Source organism: Drosophila biarmipes, chromosome 3R (assembly GCF_025231255.1).
Source record: "Drosophila biarmipes strain raj3 chromosome 3R, RU_DBia_V1.1, whole genome shotgun sequence".
Classification (NCBI taxonomy): Eukaryota; Metazoa; Arthropoda; class Insecta; order Diptera; family Drosophilidae; genus Drosophila; species Drosophila biarmipes.
Window position 1 is genome coordinate 23,501,584 of NC_066616.1, and position 22,042 is coordinate 23,523,625.

The window sequence follows — 22,042 nt, forward strand, 5'->3', positions numbered from 1 at the left end:
GTTGATTGCACTGATTAGCGGCTGCCTGCAAAGTCTGCTTTTAACAAGTGCCCATTGTTGGGTTTTCGGGTTCTGGGTTCACTGGGGGGGTTCCTCCTCGCCCCCTTTAACCATCGGTTGTCAGGGCGGGGCCAACACTGATTGCTGTAGCATGTAAATTTCTGTCAACAGTGGGAAATACACTTGTTTTGTTTCCACTTCCACTCCAATTGTCAGCATTGTGAAGCGAAAAACAAACAGCACAAATTATGGAATTGGCATTTCGCATCCCCGGGGAGGGGGCTGCATGCACAATCGAGGCTCCAGATCCGAGTCCCAATCCATCAACATGTCCATACCCTATTCTAGTTGAAAATGCATTTATGGCCTCGTCACTTTGGCGTTTAATTTTGAGGTGATATAATAATAATAGCAGTTTTTTACCCATATGCCCATAAGAACAAAGCAACTCACATGCGCTTCACTTTTCAACGAAGCGCACCACAAAATGGCCAAAAAAGGTCAATAAAAATCGTCGATGGACGAGTATTTACTTAATTTCCATTCAACTTTTTGGTAGAGCCCACAATGAAATATATTTTTTTGCTGATCAATTTATGCACTCGTTTTTCGTTTGTATTTATTGTTTGAACTGGGGAAATATTACAGAATTTGTAAAAGCTTAATGCTGGACAGTATTGATTTTTATGGCATTTTTTCAGGCTTTAATAAGCCCGTGAAATGTATGTGCCAGGCTGAGTAAATAACCGATGGTAATTGTAGGTGTAGGCTTAAAAAAGAATTTGTGTGTTAATTTTTTCCATAGTTCAAAAATGCCCTTGACAAATTAACAAAACTAAGATGTTTGTTGGTTACTTGTGTTACACTAGCATTTGTTAAACTTTAATCGGAGTTATTACTCCACTTAAGTACTTAAAAGGCATACCAATTAAAACCTGAAACGGCAGGAATCGCAGGAATAAAGACTGCCCGTTGTGAAGGGCACAGCGTATATATGATTCCGTTTATTACAATTAAATTGAACATACATCGCAATCCATTAACTTTATGTAGTGTCTCATAGCAGTTAGCCCCGGCGCCTTGCTGGCCGTTGCAGTTCGATAAATTCATTGGCTTGTTTTCCTTATTTCATTTATAGCTGTTTTTATTCTTAATTTTTATTTTTATTTAATCAACGTGCGTACTTCTCCTGAAAGCGCTCGCTGATGAGCAGCAAAAAGCTCTGGCGGCAATGCGGCCCGTACAAACTGGCGCAGCCGTGGAGCGAATGGCCGGCGGTGAAGGCCTCCCGATACTTGGGTTTATGGGCTATCTCCGGATGCACGTAGCGCAGCATGATGCGGAAGATATCGTGGAAGAGCGTTAAGCCCGGCGGAGCCAGCAGATGACGTGCCTCGCACAGGGTCCGCATGATGCAGTAGTCGGGCTGGTAATTAAACCTGCATGGGGCGAAAGGGAAGCGAGCCGTTGAGGGTGCATATTCTTCACAAATTGCACTGCTTAAAGCCCCCTTAAATCGCACTATACCCTAGGGGGTTTTCAAATGAGTCATGGACATTAGGGACTGCTTTTAAGGGAGCTCTCCCTAATCCATTTTGCTAGTATGGAGGGGAACTTAGATGAATAGGGTGGGTTTCGGTTATAGTATTTATACAGCGCTTTAAATGTAATTCAAGTGGAATCATCCAGATAAGCTATTTTAAAAATATTTGTAATTTTAAAAATATTTGTTAATATTCCAGTATTTAAAAACCCATTATCGAAAGAAACTGGTTGATACCTTCTTTAAAATTCATTACTCACATGGTGGCCATCATGGCAATCAGATCGAATAGCATATTCTGTGGATTCTGTGAGTCGTTGATTATCCTTTTGCCCTGGCTCTCCAATTCGCGTCTCAGTCTGCGGGACATGGCAGAGGGTCGGCAGTAGTAGGTGCCATACATATCCTTGACCAGGTGGGAGGCTGGACATCCCATCTGCATCTGCTGGGAGTAGGACTTGCGACGACTCAAAGTAGGACTCAGTGGAATGCCTTGGGGATAGGCAAAGTAGAAGGACTGGATGGGATCCGCGGGATTGAGGGGCACAATGACGGGCTGTGGTTGAAAGTCAATTGGATCTCCTGGAGGAGCTGGTAGGGGAGGAGGTGGCGGTGGAGGAGGCGGCGGAGGAGGAGGTGGTGGAGGAGGGGGAGGAGTCGGTGGCACAGGTTTCACTTTTGGCTTGCCCACATGACGGGGTATCCAATCTTCAACGGCAGCGGGAAGTTCATAAATGCTAGTAATCTCAGCCAACCAAAGAAGACCTCTTGGTATGGTGTCTAAAACTGCCTTAGCGCAGTTGGCCGTTACCTAAAAAAATAATATTTTTATTTTAGAATAAGTTTTCAAATTATAATTAAGCCCACCGTGAGAGAAGATCCCAGTTCAAAGGTGAGCCAGCGCTTCTGGCGATGGAGTAGATAAATCTTTTCGTGCATATAGGTGACTCCCCTACTCCCCGAGCTCAAATCGGAGTCCAGGACAGCCGGGCCATTGCCCGCCACAGACAGGACCACCAGGCTGGCCAACAAGACCAATCTAAACCAAATCAAGTTGACCATAGCGCAGCCAGCGGAGCCCAGCGAAGAACTGAGGAACTGAGGAGCCGGCCCGGAGTAAACTCCAGTTTGAACAAGTGGCCAAGTCGCAATTCCATTCGCGTGGCTCTCCAATTTGGTCCGCTTGGAGCGTGTCTTGACCGCATTGCAAGTAGCTATTTGGCCAAGGCATTAGCCCAAAACCGGGTCACTTGGCCGGGGCTCTAATTCAATTAACAAGTTTGCCATTTTGATAGAACGCTAAGACAAAAAGATGAGCTATGAATGTGGAAGAAATCAAGGGCCCAATCTTTGATTCAGTTTGTAAAGATGTGTGCAACTTGGCTGAAGCTATTGCTCACGGCCTGGCTCTTGGGCGAGTGCCAGAGCAGTTTGCCGGATGAATTTGCTCCGCTGGCGACAACGACGACGAGTCACGAAGCCGGGAAAGTCAACAATGTCACGCTGACTCCGCCAGGACGCGTCGCACAGGGAAAACAGGACGATTTCGACCGGGACCTGGAGCAGGACGACCCACTGACACCACATGCGGCCCCATCGTCGCAGCGGAAACTCTCGAGAGGCAAGCGTTTTGTGGCCTTTCCCCAGGGTTCATCAGCTTCGGTGAGTCAACGAACCCTCGAACAATGGGACAGCATGGTGTTCTATCCCTCTGCAGGGAAATAAATGGATAGGAAAATAAATTGTACTCTTAAATTCCCACATAATAATTGGGGAATGCTGAGGACCTCGCTCTTTTTTTGTAGAATTTTGAATATTTATTTATAATTTTTTGAACATCTGATTTTCAATGAGTTCTTACCTCAAAGAATATTTTTCTACCGCGTTCCAGGGCGCTGTCTGTCTGACCACCGGTGTCATCGGCAACCCCAACCTGCTGTACCTCAGTCTGGGCATCAATTGGGGCGTTGCCTACGACCTGCCCAACATCACCTGGGTGCTGCAGAATGCCCACGGCTGGACCACAAAGAAGTCGGCCAAGGCGCAAATCAAGCGCAGACATCGCAGGGAGCTCTATAGCCGCCTGGAGACGATGATAGACAGGTGAGTGGTTCGGGATTCATGGGTCAAAGGCACTTGACCATCTCGAGTCTATTTGTGTGTGAAAACAAGGGCAAAGTTGGGAGTTGAGCTGGGGTTTTATGATAAGCCCAAACTATTCTGAAGGCTCAAGAGCGGACAAGAAATATGGAATTGCGAAAGATATAAACTAGATTTAAAAATGCCCCTCTTTATAAAGAATGAACCATAAAGTATAGTTTCATAACAAAAAGTCTAACTTTAAATATTAATTCTTAAATATGAACCTTAAGATTCTATATCTCAAAATGGAATATAAAAGTCTGGTAAACTCCCCTTTTAAAAACACATCCATAACTATCTTTATTTCGGTTCCATGCCCAAACAATAATAATGATTTATCAGAGTGGGCCTTAAATTACTGCCATATATTCCCGCTGATTTATGACTTTTAATCATTGCCGCAGGGGCTCTTCACTCTCGAAACGCACTGTACGGCCCGCAGAAGTAGCTCCCATTCATATGTAGATACTTTACATGCTTCAAGTGGCAGGCTCCCCTGCTCAGCATCCTGTTTTCGCTGCCAAAATCAGCCAAGCAAGCCACTTGGCTTATCACGCACAGTGCGACCAAGAAAACTTCGCACCCAAAGTGGTCGTTGTCCCTACCCGGCCACGCCCACAAGCCACCCTACACCGCCCACCTCCCACCGCCCACTACTCGGAGATGCGTGCTCATGGCATAATAATAAAATGTTGGTATTTTATATTAGCATTTAAATTGGCTTTTTGTATGCTTCGGAAATAGTTTAATATCCGTAGAGGACGAGTCCACGAGTCTGTGAGTCTCGGAGTCTGCGGTTCGGCAACTTTAACTTGGGGCCAATGCGAAAAATGCATAACAAATTAGGCCGTAATTGGGGAGAGTTATGTGGCGGGTGGCGCTAAACTATCTGCAATCTGTAAAATGCCTTATCAACGATCCGCACACGCATGTGTGCGTGTATCTGTGCGCTTGCCCAAGATATCCCCAGATACAGTGACGGGCGTTGTCATGGTAATCAAGAGACTTGAGGCCCCTTTTCGATTCCTGGGACACCCGGCTAAGCTTCAAGTGGTCGTCAAAAAGTTACCATATTTGTCCTTCGACCGGCTTTCCCTCCTTCCGCCCATCTGCCTGGGATTTTCCCCTGGCTTTGACCTTAGCTTTTCACGTGTCGGGAATTTGGTGTCTTGTGCTTTGCTGTCTGCCCGCCTTGTGTTTCATGATTGTTTTCCCTCGATTGGTTTCGCTTTTCGATTGTCTGTTTTGCTTAGCGTCCCACAATTGATGCCCGGCCATTTTGCCCCTGACTTTTGGCATTGGCTCTTCTGGTTTACGAGCGCCTCGCCCTCTAATGGGTCAGCTAAGCGCCTTCCCCGGCCTCAATTGCCTCCATCCGATGTGTCGGGATACGTACATATATCCACATTGTACATATAGTATGCGGCAGTGGGAGTCCTTGTGCATGGTATGCTCTGTATGCCCTATGGGGTTAATGAAGTTGTTTGTTTGTTTGTTCGCCTGTCGTCCTGGCCACAGCATTCAAGTTGACAGCCGCCACTGTCAGCTCTGGAGGTTCCGGAAGGGGGCTAAAAAGTTAAGTATCCCCTGGAAATTATATCAGGAGGTTCATTGTGCCGCCAACCATGCGGTGGAGATTATTTAACAAAGGCTAGTTATGTACTCTTTTAAAAAAAGTAAAATGGGTAATCAGAAAACGTTTTTAAGAGGTTTAATAATAATGTAAATATTTGTTAATAGAACTCTTTGTAGTACAGAAAACATAAGAATATTTTATGTATTTCTTCTTTACTTAACATTCTTTATATAAGAACTAGATCTTTCAACCGGAACCCACTTTGTAAGTCTCTTCTCTAAACGCTAATTCAACACAGAACTCTATAAATAGTCAAAACCAGTTTAGAAAGGCCTCTCGAAACCCCATCACTTGAGGTGCGAACTAATAATACCTTGTACTTCCACTGCGGAGCCGGGTTGGCAAATATGAACGCCATCGCCGACCAGTCCATCGATCTCTGTCATCGCATCTTTGACTTTACGAAGGCAATTCGACCTTTCGCTTGGCATCCACAGGTGAAAATGCAGGTGGAAATGGGAGTGCTGGTGATGGAGGTGGTGATGTTGACGGCAGTGGAGGTGGGCAAGGAAGGTACACTTCCAAGTGTCGGCGCAGGCAATTCAATTAAGTTGCAGCGCCTGTCTGGGCGGACACCCCTCCCCACAGCCGACGAGCTTTTGGGCCGGTGCCATGTTTATTGTAAACGTGACTGCTGCAAGTGTCTGAAGAGCATTCTAAACGTTAGCGGACAATTGACACATTTGCACTCTGGCCCATTGTCTTGGCAGCTCGGAGTTTGCCACTGTTTGCAGTCTTTGCCGTTCTCAGTTACTACAGCAGTTGCCTGCGAGAGTGGCACGTGCCACGTTGCTTGCTGCCATGATTTACGCGCAATCCGTATTGTTTAATTATCGTTTAATTGTTGCAAAGTTTTTGATTTACGATTTAATTGCAACGACAAATGCAACGCCCCCGGCCACCCTCGTGGCCCACTCGTTTTTTCCGGGTAATGTCAGCAGCCATGATTTATGGTCGCCGCCAACATTGATGACTATGATGGAACGTGCAGACGACTCCGCTCCATCCACGTCCTCGTCCGCACCCGGATCTCTGGGCACATCCTCGCAGCTGTTGCACCGGCGCTGGCAACGAGTGCTCAGTCGTCCGAAGCGCTATCTCAGCTTCCCCGAGGGCTCCTCGCTTTCCGTATGTGCTCCCAGTCCCAGTTCTCCTCCCTCCCAGAGTGCTCTTAGTCAACGTGTCCTTGATCAGGTGGCCGTCTGCTTCACCGTGGGCATCATTGGCAATCCGTACTATGGCTACAACAGTTTCGGCCTCAATTGGGGCGTGGCCTACGACCTGCCCAATACCACGTGGGTCCTTCAGCACCTGCACGGATTCGCCACTCATCCAGTGGGACCGGCCATCCTAAGACGAAGGTCCAGGAGCGCCATCTACCAGAGGATAGAGACCATTGTCGATAAGTACGGGGGTTCTTAGAATCCTATTAACAGGAGTTCGAAATTTCGAAATATAAGTCTTTAAAAATAAGTTGAACGCAATGAGTTCCCCAAAAAGAGATTTCATTTAATGAATATATATTTTAAAGTTCCTTTTTTATAGGATACATCATTAATAACTTTTAATGTTCGTTAGATTTTTAAAGACCCTTCAAGTTCCAATATTTTTAGTTTACTTTAATATCAATTATATACGGTTATAAGTAGCCTTCCTTCTGGTATTCTAGCATGGGTTACAATGGAAGGGACTGTGTCTTGAGAACCCTCTGCGAGAGTCGTCAGTACTTCCAGCGCACCAAGATGAGCATGGTGGGCGAGATGCTGCGCACTATATTCAGGTGAGCTGCAAAAAATCTTTAAAATTCAATTTAAAACTTTAATGTAATACTATTTTAATCCACAGCTTGCCGAAGCAGCGAATTTTCACACGCGAACTGCACGAGAACTCGGACATCTTCCACTACGACCAGGCCTACAGAAATGCCCACAACGACGACTGCACCCAGTACCACTGTCACTTCTCCCTATTGGAACTGGCCTTTGGAAAATATACGACGCCGCCGAAAAATTATTACGCCTAATAAATTCCCAATACTTACCCAAAAGTGTTTCGCATCAAATTCTTTTTAAATGTCAACTCCGTCCACCTCCGTTTTATAAGGCAATTTATATAGCTAGGGGAGGTCGGGGCCAAAGGGCACTTGTTGAGCCAGTTTAAAAAATGACACTTCATATATCTTTTGCCCAGCTGCAAGTTGGCATCCTGCTCCAGCCAAAGGGAATTGATGGTGCCTGTGAGCCGACTCCAACTGACGGATGTGCAAGTCTCCCGACACCTTCTGCCCCATCATTATGATCCTGCCACTGGTAAATTGGACCGCAATTCAAGCCAAACAAAAATACCATGTTGCTTTTTGAAAAACTGAAATCAATCAGAGGGAAAATGGTATAGCATTGTCTTAGACTAAGAGTGAAACTTAAGTGACAGACCGAAATATCTACAACTGTTGGCCTAGACAGCAATCATTTGGGTTTCTTGGAAATATGAGCAGACATCAATTTGGATTGGAATAAAATCTGTCAAAATAATAAACAGATTCTCAAGACAAAAACTCTAATTGGATTTTAAATGCCCTACAGCATAGTTAAAAGATTACATCTCCACAATTATAACATAATTAGCAAACATTTATTGACAACTGAAAGCTTTACACATCTTGCATAAACAAAATATCAAATTTATTATTTATTATTTATTTATTTATTTAATTAGAACATAATCCTATTGGCTTCACTGACCCAAAAAAATATTTATTTATTGATAAGCATTTCTCTCTTCCTCAGCCCTCTGCCAACTCTTCCAGGTGTTCACACCTCGTCCGAGTGCTCCGCTGGCCCCATTTATAATGGTAAACGGGGAAATTGTGGATGTCAACAAGGGCTCCGTGCCCGCAGCAGCTGAGTGAGAGATGGAGAGAAAAGTGTTAACAAGTAAATGTCATGTCCAGAACTAGAATTCCAGAGCAGGACGGATCGCTCTGGCGGGTGGCAATGGCCAAGACACGAGATGTCACCGAACCCCGCACAGAGCAATAAATAAATAAGCAATGCCGGCAGTGGCAACCGATTCTTTGTTTATTTTGTTCGCTTCTCTTTTTGGCCCTCGAATTTATGTCAGCCAGATTAAATACATCCGAGCTTATGTCAGTAGCCAAGGGAACCTGGAGCTGGACGCAGTTCGGGGCAATTAAACCGGAAAAAGCGTAGAGTTGTCGGGGCACAACCGTAGCACATCGCAGTTGAAAGTATTAATTAGTGGCAATTTTGGAAACTCACCAACATGACTCACCTGTCAGCGACGGCCTTGCTGATGCTGCAGTTGGTCCAGGTGGCCCCCAGCATCCTGTCATCCAGTCCAGCCGTCACTCAGCCTCAGCCAGTTGACAATTTCGAGGGGCTCAGCACCCTGTCCAAACATTTCGACAGCCCCATCCCCAGTCCCCCGTCGAGTGGCGACTATGGACCCAGTTCCGAGTACGATTCGGCAGCCAGCAATGCCACCAGGATTCTGCGGCGGGGCAAGCGTTATCTCCAATTCAGCAAGGGATCACGTATGTCGGTGCGTATGGCACCCGGTTTTAATTGGCTCCCAATCACGGGTCCTTCGATTCCCTCCACCCGCAGTGGCGCACCAACGGCAAGAACAATCTCTGGACCATCAACACGCTGTGGGCCTACGGCTATGGCTTCCGCGCCAACTACCCCTTCCCGTCCATCGAGGAGCAGAAGAAGGACAACGCCGTCTTCTTTCGCCTGTTCAAGAGGGACCTCTTCTCTAAGCTAGAGATGGCCCTCGATGGGTAAGTTTGAAGATATTTTTCGCCATTTTAAAATTTCTGCAAAATATTCATTCTAAATAGTTTGTATCATATTCAAAAAGTCCTTAAAGATACGATATGATATCTATCATGATATCTTTTTTTAAAAAGTAACATATTATAAAATCTTATATCTTATAATAACTATTGTACATTTAATATCATATCTTATTTTATAATATCATATATTTTATTTATATATATTATCTTATCCATATAGACATGGCTTTGATGGCCGAGCTTGCATGCTGAAATCTTTCTGCACCGCCTTGAACGACGTGGATAACCCCAAACAAAAGAGCGGAATGCTCTTCAAAATTCTCAAACTGATATTCAGGTGAGTCGATCACAGACTCCATTTTCCGGGTTAAGTAGAGCAAGGTTTGCCATCAATTAGCATAGTTCTAATAGCTCTTAGAACAAAACCAAACCAGTTTTCGTTCGCCGAAAGAAATGTCTTTCTCTGTATGACAGTTCTATTGATTTCTATTCTGTTAGTTGAGTTTTTACATCGGTTACAATGGTCACGACTCGGTTGATTACGGTTCTTACTTTCCTGATCCTGGTGGCAGGCCAAGATCAAAATTCCACAGCAGTTCACAGTCGAGCCAAGCGGTATCTGGATATTATAGAGACCACTCGAATATTTGTGGGTAGCTATTAGCCAAAGGGAGTCTTAACTATTAAACTGCATCCTGTAAATGATCATCAAAAACCTAAATCTCCTTAAAGAATATATATATTCCCAGTAAAATAATTCGGATGCTCTGAAAGCTAAGACTCCCTTAAAAATCGCATATCCCCTAGTTGCCTATAGCATAGCTTGTGTTCCTCTTTAAGTTCCGCGTTAATGCCAAGAACAATGTGATCAAGTCGCCGACTGTGTGGGCCCATGGCTATGGCTTCCGAGCCAATACGCCCGTGCTGGTCAAGAGGGAGAACCGCCCCTTTCGCAGGGACACCTATGCGTTGCTCCACGAGCTGATAGATAGAAGCGGCCTGGACGGGCGGGCCTGCGTGCTCAAGGCCTATTGCACCGCCCTGGCCGGCGATCACGGGCAGGGCTTTCTGTTTAAGCTTTTGAAATACGTATTTACGTGAGTGCCTGCTTAAAATAAAGGGAATTTTAATTATCCCGCGCTTACACGTTGTTTAATTGCAGCCTGGATGAGCACGACAAGCGGCATATGCCGCATCTGCGGGAGGAGAACTGCGAGCAAATCATGCACAGCCATTGTCCTTTGAGTTTCGACAGCATATCGCCGTACACGGACGACGTTTAATAATGAGTGTAATGTGCTTGCACTGCATTTAAAATATGTGACAAGCCAGCCAAATAAAAGTGTATTATTGGAAAATGAATTTAAAGCATAATCATGCTTGGTGACTACCCAACAATTTGGTTTTTGCGTAAATTTCCCTTTTTAGATAGGGACTTTCACTATGAAGTTTTCTTTCACAAGATATTATAATATATAGAAATCTTCAGGTTAATATGGGTAACGCTGGATATGATTTCGAACGATTCTGAGTACCATTCAAATAATAAATAAATAATAAATTCGTAAAATGTATCCTAACTTGGCCGAATAGTAACCGTTCCGAAAAACAAAGCCTGTCATCACTGTTTTGTTATTCTTAGCTATGCAAAACAAACCAAACCGAGATTGAATTGGACATCAAAATATAAACATGTACACAAGCCTGTCGGACTGATTGCCTAAAATAATATTACCGATGGTAATGAAAGCACTTCAAAGGGATTCAAGTTTGGCCAGGGTCTTTTAAAGTTCGTTTTGTGGCCCAATGACACTTAATACAATGGTTAATTCACCTCGCTTTTAATACAAATTAAAAACTTCATTTCAGCAAAAGAGATTCGGTTTCATTCGCATTGCTATATTTTAATACCCTTGAAATAACAATGCAACTTAATACTTCTAGCAACATTTTAACGTAAAGATTTTATTTGAATATGAAGTAAAAGCTTAAGATTTAATTAAACACAAAGTTATAGCTGTAGATAATAAATTAAAATACATCATATTGTGGTTGTGGTATTTAAATTTTGGATTACATATTTTCTTCAACGAAATTTTGAAGTCAACTTAGCAAGTTGGGTAACAAATCGTCGCCCTCTTCTAGATGTTGCTGATTTTGTTTTTCCCGGATAGCTCGCAGTAAGTGTTTGTGGCTGCTGATGATATTTATTCGCCGTTGTTGCCATTTGTAATTTATAATTAACTTGTGTGCCATTTGCAGGTTTTGGACGAGTGTTTCTGTTTTTCCGCCAGCCGCTGATTGTGCGTGTGGCAATCAGCAACGTGCATTTAATTGGCATTTTTATTAAACAGCTGAAAGTGAGCAGCGGCGGCAGTGGCGGGAGGGAAAAAGGCCAAAAGGGATACCGACCAGGCCAGGACGAAATAATGGCGAGGACTCGGTGGCCATTGTTGACCTCGCTGGCTGACAAGAGTGTTCCAGCTGTTTAATGTCAGCCGCACGAAAACGCCGAGTGGTGTTAAAATGTTTGCGGCAGCCTTTGATGCACTTGTCACGCCCACAACGCCCCCCGAGGAAAACCTGTCGCCCAGCGCGGCGACATTAAAAATTAACTTTAATTAAGTTGAAAAGCATAAATAACATGCTCGCGCACAAGGACATTAAACTGCAGTTGTGGGAGCCCTCAAGTCTCTCTAGCTTGCCACAAGGATGCAGCAAGTAATGGGCGCCAGGAGCTGGAGGATGGCTCCCCACTTGGACATTGACCGCAAAACTTGAAGCGGCGCTTATTGGGGCCACAACTTTGTGCCACTTACATGTAGGTAGCCGAAAAGTAAAATAAAATAAAAATAAAAAGGAGCACACGCAGCCACCAGTTCGTGTCTCGGCCTTAATCAAGTATTAATTATCTTGGGCGTGCGTTGAATTGCTGCATTAAGAGGTCAACTCCACTCCCCAACCACATCAACTGACCCTACTTTATGCACATGCACCCAGCGCCTTACATTTCGCATTACCTTGACTGGCTTCCTCCTAAAGGAGTTTAATAGGATGTACCCTATTCGGAAAAATAAAGGTATTTTAGGTATTTAAAAAAAAATATATATATATTTATAGATTATGCCCCATATAGGGTACCTCCACTTCCTTACCCTTAAGTACATGCTGCTCATTTCACTTGTTACATTTGCTGACAACACAAACGTAAATGTCACTTTGTTGTTGCTGGTGGTTGCAGTTTAATTTTCTCATTTGGTGATGTTTGCATTTTTCTCCATTTTTCCCAGTTCGCGTGAAGTGTATTTTCGCAATTACAATTAATTTTAAAATACCCTGGAAATGTGCCGGCATTCCCATGGCAAGTGACAATTAATGAGATGGTTTTGCCTCCAGCAAAACTACGCCAGTACAAAGGTGAAAAAAGCGTTTAGTAAGATAATTAAAAAGGATAACCATCGGATTTTAGTTCAACACATTGCAGATTTATGGAAAACCACAAAGGCAAACAATAAATTGTAACCCTATTGGCTGCAAAGATTGAGTTTCACTTTATTTCTATTCCAATTTGAATGCATACAATTGAGCCAATATATAATATTGCCTTCAATACAAATTTATAGCTGGCATTTGATTCTCCTTAATCTGTAAATTATTTATTCATTTTTACACAATTTTCGATCTCTTGCCAAGTGAATAAAATGAATAAACGTCAATAAATGGCTGAAGAGATAAAAGCATTTTAGTGTTGTGCAAAATACAAAATAATACTAATCGCAAATAAATATTTTATCTGCCAGCTGGCAGATGCGTTGGCCTGAAAGCCATTTTAATTACTTAGGAAAATAGGCAGTTTACAATTTAACGGGCATGGGCCATCTAAAATTAATATGGCCCGACAGGTGTGGTAAGTCATTTGGCCTCCGCCCCGCTTTTCCGATTTCCCGGGTGAGGGTATGGTGCGGCATGATGATTGGTCAGCCGCACAATATAGACGAGATTAGCGCACACCTCGGGTAATTTATTGGCCGTCAAGGACCTACGAAATGCGCATCTGCCTCCGGCACATTATGCATGCGAAGAGGGCCCGCTGCCCGGGTGCAAAACCCCAGCCTGGTTTGCACTTCCATTCATCCGTATGCCACACTCATTCATTCATTAATCGGACCGAGGTGGAGTGACTGGCATGCAAATTGATTTGATGCGTTGTCAATTAAAATGTGCAATTAATTTCATTTGGCTTGCCTCACATTATCGAATATGTAATTGGATGGGGCGATATGCGATGGGCGATGGGCGGTAGGTGATAGGCCTCACTGTTGCCTGGCGGGGATTTGATGGGCTTGGCCTGGGGGGGATTAGAGACGGGGAATATAGACCCTGACAGCGGCTGCTAATGAGCTCAGTTAGCCAATTCAGTTTGTGGCCAGGATGCGTCTGTGTGTGCCCATCGCAGTCGCTGTGTGTCTAAATTAAACCGTCTATGATATGGCAGAGAGCATGGCGTATACGCAATTAGTTAGTCAAACGCTGATTGCCGCACTTTGGACAATGCTGCCCAGGCGAATAGGGCTTAAGCTTTAAGCACAGGTTTTAAATTTGACGTTCGGTATCATCAAAAAGTAATAGAACTTGAAAATTAATAAAAACTCTATAGTTACCATATGGAATTCAATGAATAGGCACATACCTAATGATATGACCTATTTTTTATCCTAGTATTTTTAATTGCATTTAAGTCTAATGTAATGTAAAGCAAACTTATTTTTAAGGAATAAAATATTTTAAAAATAAGAAAAGTATGCTGGAACATTTTAAATATTTCTGCTAGTGTAGGTTCTATTCCTATGGTTAGCAGTATAAGAACAATAAACCCAGGCTCTATTTGAAACACCAATTTAATATAATTTGAACTTTAATATAACTTAATTTTGGTGTAATTCAAAGGCATTGCAGGCCAATTAATTAAAAGTTTGGTAATATTTACATACCTTTTTTGTTACCTCTTAAACTTATCTTATAAATAGAGAACATTTAAGCTATTCTGGGCTCTAGTCTCACGGCTGACACTATAAAAACCAATATGCCTAGACTTAATTTTAAAATCCCAAGACTCTCGACATCAGCGGTTCGGTCTCGTGGCTCTCGTCTGCGTCTCCCCAAATTAGTTCAAGGATTAGTGCAATAAAACTAACGTGCCATGGATTTGCGCAGCCCTTTTGTTGACTTAGGGGAACTGGGTCCCGAGATGGCGGAAGATGGAAGGTGGAGAAGCGGGCATGTCACAATTTCCCAATTAGCTACTCATTGAGATAAATTTCTTATGCAAATGATGACAAGGCCAAGCCAGGCGATCCGGGGGAAGGAAGAGGTGAGCAGGGATTGAGGCCAGGCGCTGGAGTGGCATTGGCATCCAAAACCCCCCGAATACCCCTTCCTCCTGCCACCGGCTGGCTGGGGAGTTTGGGACTTTGAGTGGGGCAACTGCGCCGGTGGACAGCGGCAGAGTGACATTGACTGACTCGAGATGACGAAGACGCAGCGGCACATCCTTTGGCTCACTCCTCCTAATTGGCTGCTGACATTTGCCAGCTAACAACAGACACAGCAGCGGAAATTACAGAAAAAGAGCGGGCGAAACACCCGCGAAAAGCTGGGTAAATTTGACATAATTAAAATACTGAGGGCCCAGACGACAGCTCGAAAAGTTTTTCGGGAAAAAACAAAATAAATAAAAGGTGTAGCGCGCATTTTGCTAATTTCTTTTGAGTGATTAAGCCAAGGTGTTAATTACTCCTGCCAACTGTCCCATATTTTGTACAGAAATTGTAGCAGTCCCATGACGAAATAGGGTTTCCGTTAAGATTGCTGTTCAGCAGTTCCAGAAGTTCATTGGACTTGACACCCAGGTGTGAAATAGTCCCCGAGTCAGTGACTTTAAACGAGAGCTGCTAAACAAAAGATCATGATTTGGAACAAAATTCTCTTGAAGATCGTAATCTAAGAACTTTCTTGAAGAAGAAAACTGATGGCCCAGTTCGTTTTAATTTCCCCCTTTGGGTTCCAAGGCCAGGCCTTTCTTTGAGGCACTTTTTCAAATGTCATCCAGGCCCTTTGCATTGCCAAAATTTAATTATAACTTGAATTTGCTTAAGGCTCTACCTCGCATACAAATGCAGACTTGTTTTGTTTGCTATCTGGGTGCGATAAAATTCACTTGAGAGCATCGCCTAGAACTTTGTTTGGGCTCCCCAAAGGGGGAGGGCCAGGACGTGGCGCAAACAAATGCAAATTGCTCATACGCCGTGAGGACCGGCAGCTAACCGAAAAACCCGGGGAGGAGCCAAACGACACGGCGAGCAGAAATGGCGCTTATTAAAGTTTGACTTGTACTTTTGCATATTTTTTTATCATTATTTCATTTTCGGCGGCGGCGTGAGTGCAGCGGGGCCAGGGTAAAAGTTTCGGATAACAAAAATTAAGCATTGCCTTTTGCGTTCCATGATAATTGCGAACAATAGACGCAAATAGGAGGCTGCAGCGGGAACGGGGTGCGTCCATGTTAATGCTTCCGCATTTGCGTTCAGCTGCAACATTGCACCACTGCTTGAGCATGTGAATGTGCGTGAGAGCACTGGGAGAAATTGGGGATTTTTGGGTAATGAATTAAGTCTTAAAATGCTAGGATAGTATTTCTTTTGACTAGAAAAATGTCGTTATATAGCTGAATATAGATTATCTTTAGAAAATCTTATCCTGAAGAAATCGCTGTGTTAAGTTGGAACAAAAAAAAGCGAATTCTTTAGACGGCACAGCCTAGCAAATGGGGAGTTGCCACATTTCTTGAAAAAGATCACTACTCATTCTACAAACAAAACGCGAATTCTTCAGACGAGGTTTGCCTAGTTTATAGAAAGTTAACCCATTATTACTTACAAATATTACAACAACCTGTCATATCTATTTAATTAAAATGTAAAATATTAACCTTAATTATTCGAAGTGCAAGTCCACACAAGTGTGTGTCCTGTGCACATGCAGAAGTTTGTGTGCCAGCGACATTCACGCCTCGCTGCACTTTTTACATGCTGCATGTTGCCTGCGGGCATTAAGTGTGATTTTATGCGATTTGTACCAGGCAAACACCCGTTCAACACCGCCCCCTAAGCCGCCCACTTCCTGCGCCCCTCCTGGCGCCCCCCTTTGGCCCCCTTCCCCCGCTCAGTCGACGCCACTGGTAGAAGAAAAAACCGCAGCAGCCGTAGAGGCAATGCTAGAACCTTTCCCCCGCACTTCTTTTGCTAATTTACATTTGACAAATGTTTTGCATGCTGCAAAATTTTTGCCACTGCTGCGACGACTACCACGACGACTGCTGTTCGTTAGTACGAGGAGCCCCTGTACCCCTGCAGCCCCCCTTTATCCGCTGGTAGAGCACCCGCCCATGCCCCTTGGTGTTTTGCTAGCTGCATTTGTTTTCATTTGGTTTCTCTGCTGACATTGTTTACAGTTCAACTTGGTTGGAAATTAGTAAAAATCTCACACGAGCACCAGCCACAGAAATAAAAAAGCGAGACAATAAAAATACCAGCAGCCAGAATCGAAAAGACTAAAAAGTCAAAGGAGCACACAGAAAATTTCCAAAAACTAATTTAAATTGATGGTGCTTAACTTTTTCCAGCAGTCAAGGGCATAAGCGATTAAATCTTACAGTTCTTTAAAAATATTAATATCAAAAATAAGCTTAATTTAGTCAGATTTTTATCTTAGCCATTCGAATAAGTTTGTTCCACATTTTCCGGCTGCAATCACTGTAGGTTTTCCAACAATTGGCACCAGCTTTTCCGGCATTCCTGGCAAGCAGATACTTTTCAGGCACATTGTCCAAAGACGGTCTGTTCAGTAGTAAAAGATACAAGAATCTCCATTAACCCAGAAAATGTAGCACATGTTAAGCTGCTAACAATCAAAAAATCAAATTAAACTCACACCAGTGCTGCATTGAGTACTTCCCCAAAAATATTGCTATGCACAAAGGGGCGCTGCGCTATCTCACAGATACTTTTGAGCAGACAGGAGCCTGCATTCCGATCTCCGAACCTGTAATGAGAATACCTCAGGGAAGGGCGATGACAGACGGGGCTATCCACTCACCGCTCCAGGCCCGTTTCCACCACATCGTACAGCCACATGCGAGTCTCGTCCTGGAGAAGCCTACTCTGGACATGCTGGCGCCACTCCCTGGTTGTGGTCACAAATGTCGAGGTGTTCCAGAAACTCCACCAGTAAATTGGAACTGGCGATGGCACGTACTGCGCCTGGTAGTTGACGAATCCCCAAACCGACTGCACTTCATCCGCCTGCTTGATGGGGTAGGCCAGGCCGGCGACAATCTGGGGGAGAGCAATTAGGAGTCGGAATGCCAAACTCGGATCGATATCCGATGGTGGTCAACCTTGTTTGTGCCCGAGCCATTGAAAATGGCCAAGCGTTTCGACCGGCTGAGGCTTAAGGCAGATGTGGATGTGGATGTGGCACTCCCATCTCCAGCAGCACTTCCAACAAGGACGAGCAGGAGCAGGACGACGACGGAAGGATTCAGGAGCAACTGTTTGCCGCTGGAGTGCATGGTCAACTAATTTTGCAGCCGGTGCAACTTGCAACTTGCGGCGGCAATGGGAAACTCGGCTCTTAGTTTGCCCAAGAAATTGACAGACGAGAATTCGCAAAGTTAACAGAAAACTACGGCTATGCACTGGGAAAAAATGTTATGTAGAATCAACCTTTAAAGCATTTACAAGGAATTAAAGTTGAGATGAAAATTATGTTCAAACTCTCCGAAATATTCAACTTTTAGAGCATATCTCACACAAAACACAGTAAGTAATCAAGACATTTTAAAATAGTTTACAATAGGAATATTTCTTAAACACTCGTGGCACAATAAACCAATGACATACCACAATAATTCGAACAACCACATTATGAATATTTTATAATAATAAACACACATTTACAGTGCGAAATGAGATATTCATATGTGTTAAATCGATAGAAAACAATAAAAACCGCAACTGAGGCTTTTCAGTGGCCACTCCAATGAGTTTCAGCAGCTTTCAGGAGCAGTTAAGGAGCACGGTTCCGATCCGAAGAGCCTCCATCCGACTCCCACCTCCTCCAATCCTCGGCGGCCAAAATGGCATTGTGCGTAGGCCAGAATCCAATCGCCTCTGGCGAGGACTTAACAGCGGATATCCAACCTGTGTCCCAGCAGTGCGAATCCTCTGTTGCCACCTGGTTTTGTGGAAAGCCCTCGGGCGCTTTGACTGCCATTCCGGGTGGAGCGGCTCCCGACAGAAGATCCTCCCTCCTGGCGGTTCTTTTGTTCTGTAAATTGATTGCTGACCGCTGAAAGGTGCCACCAAAACAATTGGAGTTCAAGAGATTCTTTTGAAACAATCTAAGCTATACTAAATTATACAAAACTATTTTAGAGATACAAGAACTAGCGCACTAAATTCCATTTAATCTTCTAAAAGCCAAACAAGTTGGCATTAAACAAATCAAATTTAAAATGAAGTTAAGTCTGTTAAAAATAGGCATGTAGTTAATGTGAAAATTAAAAAGCACTCAATCAAGCCGAGAATTACCGAATGTTCAAAAGCGCTTAATCCTTGCGAAAGCCGTAGTGATTAAAATATATTCAATATTAATCCCTTTTGCATGAGCTACTGTTTTTATTTCGGTTTTGTCGTGTTAAAGATTATTTATTGCGGTTGCCAACGGGCGGGCTGTCGACACTGCAGACAGGAATCAACCACCAATCGCTGGCCAAATATAGTAATTAAACAATCTGTTATCGGCCACTTTGACAATGTAGCGAAATAACCAGGCCATTAATGCGATGGCTAAGTGAAAAATCGACAAATTAGTATTTTAGCTGCCGGCAATCGGTGTGGCAGATATGGGATATACGACCTACGATGCCAAATGGGGCGGTGCTATTTAGCACCTTTTAAAGAGCACTTGCAGTGACACAGAATCGAGTTAACGACACTCGATTGGGTGCTAATTGTACAATTAAACTCTGCCGCTCCGAAATGGAACGAACTCGATGGCCGGTCTGCGGGGCATCAGTTCGCTTCGGACAGCTAATGGCAGCAACATATCGTAAAGCAAGGAGTGCGGACCCGGCCTAATCGGTCCCCATCGAGAGCCCAATTCGCCTCTAATGGTAATTATCTGCTTCATAAGCTCGCGTTCGTTCGCCCCTTTGGAATGGCAGTGCTTTAATTGTAAAGGCCGATCGAAAAATCGAAAAATCGGACCGTCTGACCATCGGAACGAGCATCTCTCGCGCTTCGAATGTTGTCGAAAATTGCATTAATTTAACGCATGATTGGCAGTGCCGGCAAATGGAAGCGTCACAGCTAAAGTGAAATTATGCAAATTTCGTCGCTGCTTTTTTCGATGGGAGTGCCCGGGCACGGAGCAATCGGAATGTTCGATTGCTCAATTACACTCTCGAACAAAATGTTGGACTTCTCTGAGTGACAGAGAAAAAATATTCAATAAGTGATAGTGATACTGGAAAGCATGGAAACACATTTTACAGATCCATGGAAAAATATATATATATTTTTAGAGATAGTGATATAATAGTAAATCCATTAGATACAATAAAAATAAGTTGAATGCCCATTTGTAAGATAAAAATTATTTCTTACATAGTTTCCTTAACATTTACTTTTATTTGGTGACCTGCAATATTATAATACCTTTTTATTAACTTCATTCCAGCTCGCCAGTGTTGGCCAAGTGACTCTTGCCGCCTTCCATTAAGGAAAAATGGGAAAAACAATCAAAGTAATTGGCTGCGCTGGGGCAGGCACTCTGCTCATATTGCTGCTGCCTCTTTGCCTGATCCAAAATTATGGTCCACCTGGTGGTAATGTCTCCCACTCAATGGTCGCCACTACAACTCCTCCGGCCTCGTCTCCCGCCCCGCTGGAGAGTGGAAAGGATGCGATGATGCGACTGCACCGGCAGAAACGCTACCTGCTCTTCCCGGAGGGCTCCTCCTTCCAGCTGGTCTTCGACATCATCATACCCATCATAGACTACACCAACTACGCCATCCTGGGCATCACCTGCTCCGTGGCCTGGGAGCTGCCCAGTAAGCCGCCCAGCGAGCTGATTGAAAACGTGCTCACGCGCATCAACGACGGCACCATCGGCACTGTCCGCCGCAATGACAGCGTCCCCCTGCCCGATTCAGATCCGCAGTTGGAGCTCCAAGCCCCTGCCCAGAATCTGGAGCTGGACAATCGAGCAACAGCCACTGGTAATTGGCAGGCTGTGCACGCACCGCCAGCGAATCCACCGGCATATGCGGCCAATGAGCAGGACTCCCATTCGTACTACACGAATATCCAACGCATCCCGGCCGCTTACCCATATGCAAATGCGAATGCGGATGCAAATGCGAGTGGACAGCAGCGGCAGGCGCTATTTCCCGCTAATTGGCATGCGCGACAGTCGCTAGGGAGGTGGCAGCAGAGGGGGCAGGCAGTGGGTGCGACGGATGGAGCGGGAACGGGAAAAACCAACTGGTGGACGCGGAACGGGCAGCGGGTCCAGCAGAACTGGCAGGAGAAGCAGCGCAAGTGGGGCCCTTCCAAGTGGAAGTAAGTGAACTTCAGATATAGTATCTAACCTTCTGAATTTAAATTTTTTAGATAAATTTAAACTAAAATGGAAAATTTTAAATTAAATTTCAACTTGCTTACTTTCCTCAGCTATGGGTACTCCCAGCGACCCCGACAGGTGCTACGGGCACCGCCGAAACACCATATATACCCGGTTTTTGCCAGACGCAGGAGACGACGAAGCCTGGAGCTGGATCCCCACTTCGAGCGACTCCACCTGCAGCAGCATCTCAGCTCCAGGCAGCTGCTCTTCGGCAAAATCGAACGCCTGTACAAGTCGTGAGTGTAGAACCTAAGCAAATCATTTGCCTCAGTGGTATAATAAATCCCGAATCCCCAGGCGACGACTGAATGGCACCTCCTGTGTGCAGCGAGCTCTCTGCGAGTCCGCCCAGAGGCAGCAGGGGCTCCAAGGAAGCCATCCAGCCCAGCCACAAAGCTTTATAATGGAGCTACTCTCGGCCATCTTCCAGCTGCCCGGCAGCGATGACGTGGAGGAGCCAGGGGAACTGGAGCTAATGATTTCCCCCCATTACCTGGAGGCCCATCGGCAGCGCGGCGACTGTCGACAGCTCTACGGCGATTGCAATCACACATTCTGGCTGGAATAAATAGGAAGAGCAAACAATAAATATTGAGAAACTAAATAATATCTGGTTTGATTTACCTCGCTTACGGAAACTTCAAAGATTAACTCAAATCGTACCTTAATCCTATATATTTTTAAGAGACACACCCTTTGTATTTCAAATAGCTAGTCGGATATTGTGAAAGAAAGATTGTGCAAAAGTCATTTGGAAGTTTATTCACTTCCCCGGCTAAAAGCATTCCTCGAGCATTCAAGTTTACCCCGGAAAAACTGAGACTAGTGATCACATTACTTCAACTTGAACTCCCCAACACTATCGGAGGAAGATGCTCGATGGTAGATGGAAGTGTGCTACTTTCGAGATGGGAACGAATAAACCAGGAGAAGGGAGAACAAGTTGGGAGCGTGAAAAAGTAATTTGAACCTTTAAATAGACCAATGAGCTGGCAGAGGAGGAAAGGCAACGAGGCAACGAGGCAAAGACGCTCTACAAGACAAACTACTTGCCAAAACACAAAAGACGAAAAGTGTGAAAACTAATGAAAGACAAAAGGAGAGCGAAAGAAATTTAACGAACGCAGCTCCAACTCAAACTGGAAACTTT

General features: G+C 44.4%; 5 protein-coding genes across 6 annotated transcripts; 3 read left to right on the forward strand and 2 right to left on the reverse strand.

Annotated features, from left to right (window-relative positions):
- Positions 1 to 1,171: 1,171 nt before the first annotated feature.
- On the reverse strand, positions 1,172 to 2,605 carry LOC108025972 (F-box only protein 11). The gene is made up of 3 exons (XM_017096665.1): positions 2,411 to 2,605; positions 1,804 to 2,354; positions 1,172 to 1,439 (listed from the first exon to the last, which is right to left on the reverse strand). Exons 1-3 carry the CDS (start codon positions 2,603 to 2,605, stop codon positions 1,172 to 1,174), a joined length of 1,014 nt encoding a protein of 337 aa, XP_016952154.1.
- On the forward strand, positions 2,386 to 7,344 carry LOC108026107 (uncharacterized). 2 transcript variants are annotated; one of them, XM_044095597.2, is made up of 7 exons: positions 2,386 to 2,435; positions 2,487 to 3,205; positions 3,435 to 3,646; positions 6,263 to 6,449; positions 6,516 to 6,727; positions 6,991 to 7,101; positions 7,167 to 7,344. In XM_044095597.2, exons 2-7 carry the CDS (start codon positions 2,867 to 2,869, stop codon positions 7,342 to 7,344), a joined length of 1,239 nt encoding a protein of 412 aa, XP_043951532.2. In that variant the 5' UTR covers positions 2,386 to 2,435; positions 2,487 to 2,866. The 2 variants fall into 2 exon arrangements, with proteins under 2 accessions (XP_043951532.2, XP_016952296.2); XM_017096807.2 differs by lacking the exons at positions 6,263 to 6,449; positions 6,516 to 6,727.
- Positions 7,345 to 8,498: 1,154 nt separating this feature from the next.
- Positions 8,499 to 10,468, forward strand: LOC108026111 (uncharacterized). The gene is given in 6 exon segments (XM_017096811.3): positions 8,499 to 8,882; positions 8,948 to 9,123; positions 9,362 to 9,478; positions 9,745 to 9,838; positions 9,964 to 10,238; positions 10,304 to 10,468. Coding segments are annotated over 6 exon segments (1,062 nt in total). The 5' UTR covers positions 8,499 to 8,603; the 3' UTR covers positions 10,425 to 10,468.
- A 6,426-nt stretch (positions 10,469 to 16,894) lies between these two features.
- On the reverse strand, positions 16,895 to 17,770 carry LOC108025971 (uncharacterized). The gene is made up of 4 exons (XM_017096664.1): positions 17,597 to 17,770; positions 17,296 to 17,534; positions 17,131 to 17,241; positions 16,895 to 17,036 (listed from the first exon to the last, which is right to left on the reverse strand). The coding sequence occupies exons 1-4, from the start codon at positions 17,768 to 17,770 to the stop codon at positions 16,895 to 16,897; spliced, it is 666 nt and encodes a 221-aa protein (XP_016952153.1).
- Positions 17,771 to 19,291: 1,521 nt separating this feature from the next.
- On the forward strand, positions 19,292 to 21,466 carry LOC108026078 (uncharacterized). The gene is made up of 4 exons (XM_017096776.2): positions 19,292 to 19,375; positions 19,942 to 20,828; positions 20,940 to 21,128; positions 21,190 to 21,466. The coding sequence occupies exons 2-4, from the start codon at positions 19,990 to 19,992 to the stop codon at positions 21,458 to 21,460; spliced, it is 1,299 nt and encodes a 432-aa protein (XP_016952265.1). The 5' UTR covers positions 19,292 to 19,375; positions 19,942 to 19,989; the 3' UTR covers positions 21,461 to 21,466.
- The last annotated feature ends 576 nt before the right edge of the window (positions 21,467 to 22,042 follow it).